The 12,368-nt window shown below is 36.6% G+C and overlaps 1 protein-coding gene across 22 annotated transcripts in view; it reads right to left on the bottom strand.

The window, feature by feature from the left end:
- IRAG1 (inositol 1,4,5-triphosphate receptor associated 1) overlaps window positions 1–12,368 on the bottom strand; it is a 123,362-nt gene that overhangs the window by 34,384 nt on the left and 76,610 nt on the right. For 14 of the 22 annotated variants that reach the window (XM_080404694.1, XM_080404698.1, XM_080404699.1 and 11 more), the window contains 2 exons: window positions 10,227–10,323; window positions 5,511–5,641 (listed from right to left, as the gene is read on the bottom strand). In XM_080404694.1, the coding sequence (XP_080260820.1) occupies window positions 5,511–5,564 (54 nt within the window). In that variant the 5' untranslated portion in view covers window positions 5,565–5,641; window positions 10,227–10,323. The other 8 variants (XM_080404695.1, XM_080404691.1, XM_080404686.1 and 5 more) reach the window with 4 other exon arrangements.

The raw sequence follows: 12,368 nt of genomic DNA, 5'->3' as shown, positions 1-12,368 counted from the left end.
AAAATAAATAAATAAATAAATAGAAATTCAAGCCCGGTACTATTGAAAGGCTACATAAGCAATCTGGTGTTTACCAGAAATTGTAGGCACCTGCTAAAATCTGCAATTTTTATTTTAGAGTACAATCATGAGATAAGTAGATCATATTTTAGCAGTGTGAGTATTTATAGCTGGAGAGAAAACTTCCCAAAAGTGGCAGGGGACTGCCATCAATCAAGTTGTAAAATTTAAAGAATAATTTGTAAATTCTCATATCCTAATTGCTTCTTTTAGGCACTAGTATGTACAAGTATTTTATTTTATTTAGCCATTTTCCATATAAATTTTTCTTGAAACTACAACCCAAAGGTTCATAAGAAATTTTTACTTCAGTTGGCATTGGATTAGATAACAGAATTGTTTTCAGTTGGAAGGGACCTACAGCGATCATCTAGTCCAGCTGCCTGACCAGTTCAGGGCTGCCCAAAAGTTAAAGCATGGTATTAAAGGCATTGTCCAAATGTCTCTTAAACACTGACAGGTTTTGGGCATTGACCACCTCTCATCATCTCAGTGCTTCTGAATCTTCAAAAACAGCGTGTTTGCTATCCATGACAAAAAGGCAATTATATTTGACTCTTAGAAACATCACTTTGCTTTTACTGATAGAACATTTGCTGTCAATTTTGCTTACTCCTTTTTTAAGAATGTTTGCCTACTAGAGTTTGACACAAGTGTAAAGAATTCAGAACAACATTTATTTTGGTAATATTCATTAAATAGGCAGGTAATAAAAAGCTGTTATAAAAGCACTAATTTAGGCAATTACAGAATGAAGCACCTAATAGGTCACAGTTTAACAAGTCAACATTTTAGAACAGAGAAAATTAAATAATTTCAATTTTTTGAAACAAAGGCCATTAATGAATAACTGTTTCAGTCATCTACTGTCATGTGGAGAAATTAGTGTAGTCATAAGTTTTATTACAATAAGTAAGTAACCAAGAGTATAAATTGAAATGGAATTACATACATTCAGAAAGCCAATGGTTACATGACTGCTAATATGTATCCCCTCAACATCTCTCCCAGTGCTGCACTTATTCTTGTTGAAATAATGTGTTTTCTGATCAATTCAAAGATCTGAAAGCATTTTGAAAATAGTATAATCTTAACATACAAAGAATAACCCTTCTTCCTCTCAAAGGCAATAAATATGTTTTGGCTTGGACATGTGATGTAGGATTCTTGATTCTGTTGTCAGTTACGGGGTTTTTAAAATAAAATAAAAACATTCCATGCAGCTCCACACTTCCATACTCATAATACTCATATGACATTTCTCAGCAAGTTCACATTGTCAGTTGCATGAGTGAAGACTGGGAAACATGCCAAGAAAATAATACAAAGATTTAAGTTTAAGAAAAATATCCTTGTAGTATTAGAAATGTTAGAATGTAAAAGCATACGTTATTCAAGGGCACAACTGACGTTGTATTGTAAATTTTCAAACTGACATTTGAAAGCAACTTTTAGCAGTATTCTTGAAAATGTTACTAAATAACAATGTATTTTGTCCAACAATCAATGACAAAAATTCAGGTGGCTGCTCTGCTTGTAGGGCAAAGCAGCTGAGTACACATGTATATTGTTTATACTAATCTTACGACTGCCAAAGAGCAAAAGCTTTTGAATGACGTAGTATCAGCCTTAAAGTCACTCAAGCCCATTTTAGGACTTTAAAACCAGCTCATTAAAAAGGAAAAAATAACAGAAAAGAAAAAAAGGAAAGAAGAAAAGGAAAAAGAAAAAAAGAAAAGAAAAGGGCTATGACCAGCAGTTCAATTTCTACACCAGTGAAAACTCATGCCTCCTGTTGTCCAACCCTACTGTATATTTGTATAGGAGCGGGGCAGGAAGAGATAGAGCATGAAGCTCTTTGCAGGGCCAGCTGACTCGAATCAAAGAAATCTTTGTACTCTGAAGAGTACTTGGGCTGCTATATGCAATCTTGGAAGAGCAGCTTTAACAGGAAGCTTAATTTGTGTCACAGCTGTACATCTGCACGAAGACAATACCGGTTTTCCATCACCCTCCCACTGCCTGCCTGTTACTGCCCTCTCCACGTTAGCTTCCAGCTAAGGCTGCTCCTCCTCACCCATTCCCGTCAGCTGCCTCATACCCTAGTACCAGTGACTACCCGCTACCAAGCCTTTGCTTCCTTTTTGCCCCAAACCCTCCTCCCAGAAAAAATGTAGGGTAAAAGTGACTCTACCTCTATGGCTTAGGTGGGAACTGATCCACGTGCTCTACAGGTATGATTATGTGTCATCTACTCTTGCAGGGAGGCTTGCACTGTGCTGTGGAGGATGGCACATGTGATTTGGTCCATACCAGAACATCCCAGAGGCTCAGGAATATCAGGGTGGATAGCATCTGCAGGCATTCTGGCTGTTAAGCTCTACCAAGCCCTCACTAAGCATACAAAAAATGTGGTTTTAGAAGTTTTATAAAACATCCAAATTTGGATGGATTTGAACAGTAATGGGGAAGAAAAAAAAAAAAAACCTCTGCTAAAAGAGCTACCCTGCCAGGACAGTCAGATGATAAAGCTTTACTGTATACCAACTGAATTCTTCAAAGCATTGGGGGTGGGAATCCTCTGCCACCTGGCTGTATTCTTAGAAATTAATTAAAAGCCTGAACTGAATTTCAGAACAAATCTGGTCTGAAACAGACACTTATGTGAAAAGCCTCGGAAAAGTTATGCATCTCAGAAAGCAGTCTTTTGAGTGAGATGGGGTTTTAAGTAAGCTTAATTTTAGCCGTTTAAGTGAAGTGCTGAGCTTTGAAAGTAAGGTAATGAAATTAAATTCTAACTGCATATAGTTGAAACAGACAGGAGAACAAAGTAAACATGGGACACCTCCTTCAGAACAAAACAGATCACATGCAATGATTTGATAAAGGTACAATACAAATTTAAATTGGAATAATAAAACCCAAAGAAATGCAGAACTTGAATGACGGAATAATCAGTGTATAAGAAACATCCAAGACAGACTTTTCCTCAGCAGTCAGTAAAGCCAGTAAAGTAGTGTTTAGGATACAAAGAGAGGAGAAAGCTGGGAACAGAAATAGGGACTTTTGATATAAAGAGAGGGAAAGATGGCAGCTCACAACCAACGCTGAAAGTGTAGGGAGATTTATAGGCCACTATAAATCTTAACGTAACTGGTAAGGATCTAATTTTCTTTGCTGCATGTATGCAGTATACGTACAGAAATTGTACTTTTAATACTAAAAACCTGAAATGAGTTTTTAAGGGTAACAGTGAAAGCATATTACACTATTTTATTATTCTACATGAAATCTAATTAAAATATGGAAATAAGTAAAAATGACATCTATGAAGTTCTATAATTTGTAGTGGGAGAAATGATTCTGTATAAAACACTCCTAAAATTTTCGATACTTACTGTAAGAAGACAGCACACAAAGTAAGAGTTCAACTACACACTCAATTCAGACATTTCAAACAAGGGGCTTAAGTTCTTTGATTTAGGCTAACTGCCCACACCTGTGTTAACAGGAATTTCACATCTACTTCCCTCAGGAACACAGAGCTAATGAATACTTTGATGAATGTTGCTTAGAGTTAGTCAGAATAGTTAACACAGGCTGCTGTAAGAAATAATGAAATGGAAACCCACACTTGTTTTCTCAAAATGAATTTGAGAAATATAACCCAGGTTTTCCCATCATATAAAAGTTATTTGAAGTAAACAAGAAACTACAGGTGATGCTAAGGTTCATTTTCTTTTTCTCAGAACTGTTTCGTGAATGTGTGTGCACTTGTGCAAGCAGGGAGATGGTGGGCAAGTGTCTTCTGAAACAGAATGCAGAAACCGTTAAGGCTCCAGACAGCACTTTAGATAAAATGAGAATCCAGACTTGGAAAGTTTTATTCAATGGCAGAAAACAAGTCCACCAGTTATTACTTCCTTCTGATGCCCTCTCCTTGCTTGCAAGTCCTTACCTCACAATGATGAGCTATATTACTTACTACAGTCATGCTGTACAACTTGGACTGAAGCAAGACCCAAGTGATAACAGCTATGAACAAGATCAAATTCTCGTAACAATGGCTAGTTGCAATCCTTCACTTAAGAAGGCTCATGAGCAGTGTGTTGGTTAAACCTAAAAATAACAATTTACCTAAACCTAAGTGTTTTGCACAGGTAACCAATTCATGAACTATCACATTATCATAGTTCAATGAAGACCTACCTCTAAAAGGCCCATCTATCTATGTTTTCAATTTTTTTTTTATTAGGTGGTTGGAATTCTTAATTCCTTCCATTTGACAAGCATGCTCAGGATTAGATTAACTGACATCTGGTAGCTTTTAATTTTTTTCCCCTCTTTGGATGTGTTTCACCCAGCAAGACTTTTTTACTAAAATACTCTTCACATGGGCGAGTTAAAAAAACAACAACAAACCAACAACAAAATCTTCTTGACCTAATGTATCTTCTCAGCTAATAGTCTGATGAACTTGCATCCATCTGGGGTGTTTATCTTGAGCCAGGAAACTAACACTCAGCACAATGTGCAATTTAGATGGAATGCATGACAAATCAGTGTAGGGCTCACTGCTGACAATATTTTCCAACAGTGTTAAAGTAGCGGATGTTTTCACCTAAAGTGTAGAATACAGTGTCCTCAAATGCAATGACAGTGATACTTTTTTAACTGAGGATGTGCCAGATAATAAATCCTCTTTCTTTACACCAGTTTGCATGAAACAGGATGATCTGGATAACCTGTGTCACAGGTTACGTTCTTTACCTCAGCTAAGCTAAGAATTCAGCCCACCACCACTTTATTAGAACATAAATTACTTTTTATCAAAAGGGACAAGTATCATCTCATATTGATTTTTTAAATTTATCTGCAAATAAAACATATAAAACCACTTAGATGCCACAAATTGAGTAGCAAATTGACGAATATATCTGGGGACCGCCTACCTGTTCTCTGTATAGTTCCAGTATATGTTCAGCTACTGCTGTGGCAAATAAAGCACTGAGAAAGACTACAAACCAACTTTCCATCTTTCACACACACATGAATTGCACAGAATCTTCTATATCTGTAAAGGCGACACTGTATGTTTCAAGACTACTGTGAAGTACAAGCCTAAGTTCTTTTCTCAAAGGTTCAAGTTCTCTGTAATAACACCAGTAAGGACATTTTTGCACAGCTTTGATATAAATGGTTCAGAACAAGCAGATATATAAGCCTCCAGCTCAAACTGATAAACAAGTGCTTGAGCAACTTCAGTTCTCATTCCTTAGTCTGTAAAGTATTTGAAGAATTCTATCAATTGAAAGATCATTCATCACTTCATCAGTTAATCAAAACATACTAATCCACAGCAATGATTAGATTTCATTTTATAAACTCCTAAATATATGCAAACGGGTTTCCAACAAGTGTCAAACCCCCATATTTTTAAGAGTGCTTACTTTGGCTGGAGGAGAATTGTTGTGTTGTCCCTTGTCTTCAGGTAAGATTGGCATGGTGGACACTGTGAAGGACGTGGAACTGCAATGTGGACTAACAGGACCATGCACTGCTGAGACTGTTTCAAGTTAACCTGAAGGCATAAGCGTTGACAGGCCTCGTGATCTGCAGGCTGTGTTACATGCCAAAAACACAAATCAAATCCATTTAAAACTCTGTGCTCCAACATTCAGGTCACTTTACAATAACAAACAGTATTAAGGTTTAAAATTAAAAATGTTATCTTGTGTTTTATTAACTAAAGCTTTCAAGGTCAAATATAACTTAGTAAATACATTCAAAATGGACAATCTTCTATCCTTGTTGCTATTTCCATCTCTTCCCTCCATTTTACAGGGTTTTTTTTGTTACTATGACTGTTTTGGCTGTGACCAAACTACCCTCTTTAAAAATCCTCTAAGAAGGAAGCAGCATCCTGAATATCCATAATATGCCTTTTACTGGCTAAGAAATCTCTTGCTACAGAGCATGATCTCATGTCTCAAAGAAAGGAGTAAAACTGGGAACCCAGACAGTGGCACTCTTTCTTTGAGCGAGAGTAAGGCCTAGGTGAATTGTGCAGACTTGGCGTACATCTGCAGAAGACAACACTGTGCATGACACTTCCGAAACAAAATAGCAGTAATGGCCAAATGGGGTGGGGGGTGGGAGGGGAAATCACTGCCTATTAAGCAGAGAAAATTCTTGCTATTAGCGTCAACGGGAGCTACTGCCTTCATAAGGATATTGTTAGGATTAAAGCCTGTACAGTGGTCTAAGGATGAGAAATGTTAAGTATAATCCTTGCCGCTACAGTGTATTACAAGACTTACTATGACACCTACTGGATAGTTAAGGAACAGTCCTCATAAATCATCCGACTGCTTGGTGATGCCTAAATATGACAGACCATTGTTATCAGAGACAATCTGGTACACAGTTTCTGTCTGGACTAGTAAGAGCTAACTATTTACAGTTCATTCACAGCTGTGTACAGAATGGAGCTATACACTCAAACCATAATACAACAACTTCAATAGTGTGCCAAGGAAATAAATATACCCAACAAGCACAGGTTCAGCCTTCAGAAACATGTTACCTTCTCCTAAACCTAAACTACTCATCTCATCTCAATTCTTTTACTCTTCCATAAATCTAGATAGATGGAACAAAGAGGTTGAGATGGGGAGATGGATGATTTGAAGTTCAAGGCACTTAGCAGCATTGTAAGATTAACCTTCTACAGTTTTCCCTTCCATTTCAGCGAAAGACAAAGAAATGTGTTCAGGAAAATGTTGGTTTGAGGCTGAGAATTAAAACTGTCAAAATACTTGTGCCGATTTAAAAAAAAAAAAAAAAAGAAAAAAAAAAAGAAAAGAAAAAGAAGGATAAAAGTAGGCAAAACTATTCACAGGAAATACCGAAGCAGCCTCAGTAGTGACAAGTTCTTCACCTCAGCTTTCACAGAAAACAATTGTGCTGTAAAACCAACAGAACGTGTGAAAACTTTGGACTACAGAAGCAGCCATGACCCATGCTTTTATTAGATTTATTTCATATTATATTGGAAACATAATTTTCTCTTTTACTCGAAGAGGAACACAAGACCACCTTCACAAGAAATTCAATGTAGAACTAATATATTGTAAAAGCCATCTCTACGCAAGTATTACTGTGTTCAGGAAAAAAAAAAGTTATTCCATCAAAGCTCTTTAATAAAGACTGTGAGAAGATGCAGCATATATGACATCATTATAAAGACCAAGATAAAGACTTCTTTTGAATGATGAGCATAATATTTTTTAGAGCAGTACGTGCTGTAGCAACAGCATGTTTCAAGCTTTTGTAGACGTATTGAACCTGTTACAGGCGAATTTCTAGCTCTACTGCAAGAAGTAGAAGCTCGTGTTTGTGTCACAATTTTACCCACCTCTGACTTCAAATAAGAGTAGATGAAGCTTTCTATGAATAAAAAGAAGATGTAAAAATGTTTATTAAGGCAAAATATCTTTGAAGTCCCTAATATGATAGAAAACAAGACATCTATGATTACATATATTTTAATAAACCCACAGAGATCAGGCAGATAGCAGTAGCATTAAACATCTGTGTGTTTCAACAGTTAAGTATTTTTATATCAAACAACAGTCACCAACTATTAACAACACATGACAATGAGATAGAAGTGGGGTAACTAAAAAAAAGTGTCATGGACTTGCTTTTCATCTCTGTAACAAAATTCTGGCATCCTACGCAATTTCTAGTTTGCAAGAACTCAAATTCAAACAAAACCAAAAGAAGAGAATATATAAATTTGGCTGTTTATCTAATCCCTCTTAATGTTTGGCTTAGGCATTTATAATGGTTCTGATAGGCTCAACTCAACAGAATGCTGGGTCTGAAAAATCACAAATGTTTGAAGTCATGGCCACAGTCCATTTGCAGTCCTGCGTGGAGTTGTGTAAGCTACTGCATCAAATTGGTTTATTGCCAGTCTTAGCTGAGTTCCTAGTACATACTCAACTTTTAAAAGTATTGCAAGTGAGACTGAAACAAGAAAGAGCTATTAAGCACATCAAGTTTCAGTTAATTTTTCAGATTTAAAAACCAAGACGTTTTAAAAGAAAAAAAAATAATCAGCAGTCTTGTCTAAGAATAGAAAGGGACAAATCCCAAGATCTGCTGTCTTAGAGATGCAGCACAGAAAGTACAGCCAAGGGAGAATGGAGGGTAAAGGATGATTTTACACCACCTTAACAACGCCCAGATTTGGAGTGGACTGAGTTGAGTTCGTCTCTGACACAATCAGTACTTTACTCTGACTTCCCTACAGAGCTATCTCACAAACAGGACAAAGCTCCAAGCCTTTGCGGTTCTGATTAGTAGGAAAATTTCCTCTTCAGACTTTCCATTTTTTCCTAATAGCCCTCCAGAAAACCCCAGTGCCTAGGACTGTATTGGAGCAGCAAAAGCCTGTATATAACTATTTATACTTCGAGGCTTCTTAAAACAAATGCAGTCTTTGCACACCTTGTCCACACCTCAATGTGCCGAAGTAAGGGTTACTGCTTATTGGTATTGCAACAAAACATATAAGGACATTCATAAGCTACGTGACTTAGAGCTACTAAATTATTCCTTTTTCAATTTAAAGGCTTATTTTTAACCTGTGCAGTGTTCTTAAAATCAGTAGTCCAGATCCTTTACAGATTTTATGATGCTGAATCAGCACAAACATCACATCTTGTAAATGGAAATGGATATAATCACCTTCTTGCTGCATGCTGTGTAAGGAATTCTGCCATTTTCTGATCAATTAGTACATTCTGATACTACTAGGAAATGTGAAAGTTTAGAAATGATGGAACCAAAGATGCTACTGAATAAATGTTCTTCTTACTATCACTGCTGAAGTGACCTTATGCCTATTTGATTGGGAAATGAGAAACAGCCCCAGTAAGTGTCAGTGAGAGTCAAAAGATTCAGAAAAAGAGGGCTTCATCAGAAAACTCTTAACAAGAATTAGAGAAGCTTATTTGCATCTCACAAATGTAGGAAGAAAAGAGAGAAATGCCCTTGGAAAATTTATTGCTCTGGCAGGTACATTTTTTCTTCTTCAGTAGAGCATTAGGGAGGAGTACAGCCATGGAACCGACAGAAATTCGCACCTCTGTCTACAAGAACAGCTTACAGCCTTACCAGAACTCTGAGCCAAAGTGCAGAGAGCATGACTATCCTGATTCTAAGCCTGGCTCATCTGCCATGTGAACAGCCTTTGGAATCACGTTGCCATTAGCTTTGCCAGTTTTATCTTGTTTCCACAAGCATAAACACATTTCAGTCAAAGGAGGAAATGATATGTTAATAATACACACAACACAGTGACACATCAACTGAAACAACTGTAGTTATTGTCCCTAAAGATACTGAAAAGATAGATTAAAAACATATCTGCACTTTAAAACTAGTCAAGGCGCATAAGCACACGTTAGCATCCTAGTCTCTAAGACAACTTCAAGATTCTGTCATATCTTTTGTTAGGCACTGATCAAACTCTGTCTGGCCTACCTTTATCCTATCAAAGGATGTAGTGAGATGATTGTTGCGTTTTATCAGAGTAAATGATCCCTCCCAAAAGTCCAGTCTAGAAATCGCAAGAGCTTCAAAATTACCTTTTAAAATTAAATACCTGTAGAAATTAACTCATACGTCACAAGAAGAGTGGATGTGTGCAAAAGTCTACAGTCTTAGTCTGCATGAGCCTTTTGCACCTACAAAATTAATTTTAAAAAAATAATTACCTATCCTATTCACCAAATTCTGCTTATTCCCACACTAAACTGAGAAAGCATAAAGAAAAAAAGTAAGAAGGAGAACGAAAGGAGAGAGGATGGAGTGATTTTTAATGTTTTGGTCTGTTATTGTAAACTTAGAGCTTAAAATAGTTAGGAAAAAAATGATCCCCTGAGCTCAAATTTGTAGTCAGATATAGATCTGTGAATGCAGAGAACTTTCTTTTACCACTGTGCAGGCTTAGAGTACAATCCCCAGGAAATGGTGAACTGGGAGCTCTATTCCATAAAAGGGAAAAGTATTCAGAGGCCCTTGGCTTTCAGCGTGTTCTTTCTGCAACTCATTTTACCATAGCAGAGAAAGCTAAGTACGATCAGTCAACTTACCCTTTCTGAGTCACAGCTGAACACCACTTAGCGAAGGCTTAAATAAAGGTGCTTTACTCCATCTCCACTGATAGCTTGGCAGTTGACCTCAAATGCTCTGTCATGTCACAACAAGGATATATTAAAAAAGCAGAAATAAACAATTAAGAAAGCATTTTATTAATATTTCTTGACCTCATATTGCCTGTGGTCAAGTCAAGCAACTCTTATTTGTCAACAGTGGGAGCTGCATACCCGTGAACACTGCTGAACAGCACAGTTCTGAGCTGCATTTTCTAGCTCTTTTCTTTGTTGTCCTGCAAAGTGGTTGTAAAACATTACCATCTTAGAAAGGTATCTTTCTGCATTCCTTTTGTATAGCTGTAAAAGCATATGGAAGTCATGTAGCATTTTGAATTAGGTTTTGCAGTTTGAAGTCCTTAAAAACCACTGAACTTACTTCATTCAAACCAAGCGTGAGCAAAAAGGTGTTTTTCTTATGTTTGTACCACAGGGTAAGTTTTGAAACACAAAGCATGGTTATAGTATTTAAGATACTCAAACAAAGCTAGTCAGCATACATTAGCTATCTCAAAATTTTTTTTTAAAACACCACCATAACAAAACAAACCAAACAAAACCTATAAAACCAGATCCAGAATATCTTAATAGAAAGCCTTTAATGTTTTGCACTAGGACCTCAAGATTTTTGTATAATAGACACATTCACTGGAAAAGGATAAAACAAAACCCAGAAAGCTGAATCATTTACATTCTTACTCTATGTGACAAGAGATACTACGTGGAAACTGGAAGATACTTTCCTTATTGTCTGCAACACATGAAAAAATTTGACTGCTTGCTACTGCATCTAATTTTCATGACAAGAGAGTGGATTCTTATATTAAATACCTAAGTTTGCAAGATACTGAGACAGCGTGTCAGTCAGTTCACCAAAACACATAGTCATAGTCCCAGGACTAACACAAGGCACCTCTGTAGTAACTGTAATGATCCAAGTTCTACTCACATTAACATCCATACAACCAAATGGACATTAACAACTAGGTAAAATCTGGAAGACAAAGTGGCATTTCTGTTTATGAGATACCGAACAATACTACTGGGGCATGCAAAGCATATGCAACTACTAAATGAATTCAAAGCATCTGTTCTCATTCTGAGAGTTATTGAGATTAATTCCTGAGCAACTTAGTACTTCTTGACACTCAGAACACTTCCAGGCTGCAACCTCAAAGACAAGCGAAAAATGTGAATAATTCTGTCACAAAAATATTTTAAAGGAAAAAACTAACAAAAGCTTAAGAAGAATACAGCAAATGTCCCTCAGGTTCTAAAAAGCTTCAGTCTCTAAAACTCAGTGGGTAGTCTTCCTCAGGACTACAAGCTACCCATATAGGATTTGCTTTACAGAGCAGCACAACAGGAAAGAACCTCCTTTTCTGCTTTCTGTTTTCCTCATAGCTCAGGAACACATCAAAATTGATGGGTTTCAGTAATCAGCTTGAATGAGAGAAAGGAAATGTTAGATAAGGCAGAAAGTAAAATATTGTTTTGATGCATGTTCAACCTGATCTGACTGGGAGCACTCAGGAGACTATCTCTAGAAATGGCTAGTTACAACACTGCTGAGACTGAAAAACAAAGTTTGGGGCTGAGAGGTGATGCTGGTCCATTACCAACAAGACTAACTCCTAAAACAAGGATTTGGTTTTGTTATGTATCTAAAATTTTATATCAGAATTTAAAGAAATTTGATAAATAAGTCCCACACAGTTTAATGGATAATGTTTTCTAGGAGTTATGTCTTAACTCCAATAGGGTCCATTCTGGTCCCAGCTTTAGGCTTTTCCCCGATACATTGAGAGAAAAATCAGTTGGACTCTATTTCACTCATAGACAATTATTTTAATATAGTTCAATGGAAATTCAAGACTTACTAAAAGATTGCTAATGTATCTGAAAATACCATTTTTTGCTGTGAAATTCTATCAGCCACCTTCATTTGTTTTAGCAATTGTTGCAATTTTTGTTTTATTAGCAGTTATTGTTTAGGTTTACTTCTCCTGCAGCAAAGCCATCTCAGGAGCGGCTTACAATCTTTTTTTTTTTTTTTTGCAAGAATTCTAGACTGAATTTTAT

The sequence above is a fragment of the Falco punctatus genome (genome assembly GCF_963210335.1).
Source record: "Falco punctatus genome assembly, chromosome: 10".
In the NCBI taxonomy this organism is placed as follows: domain Eukaryota; kingdom Metazoa; phylum Chordata; class Aves; order Falconiformes; family Falconidae; genus Falco; species Falco punctatus.
This window is presented reverse-complemented; position numbering and strand designations above follow the sequence as displayed.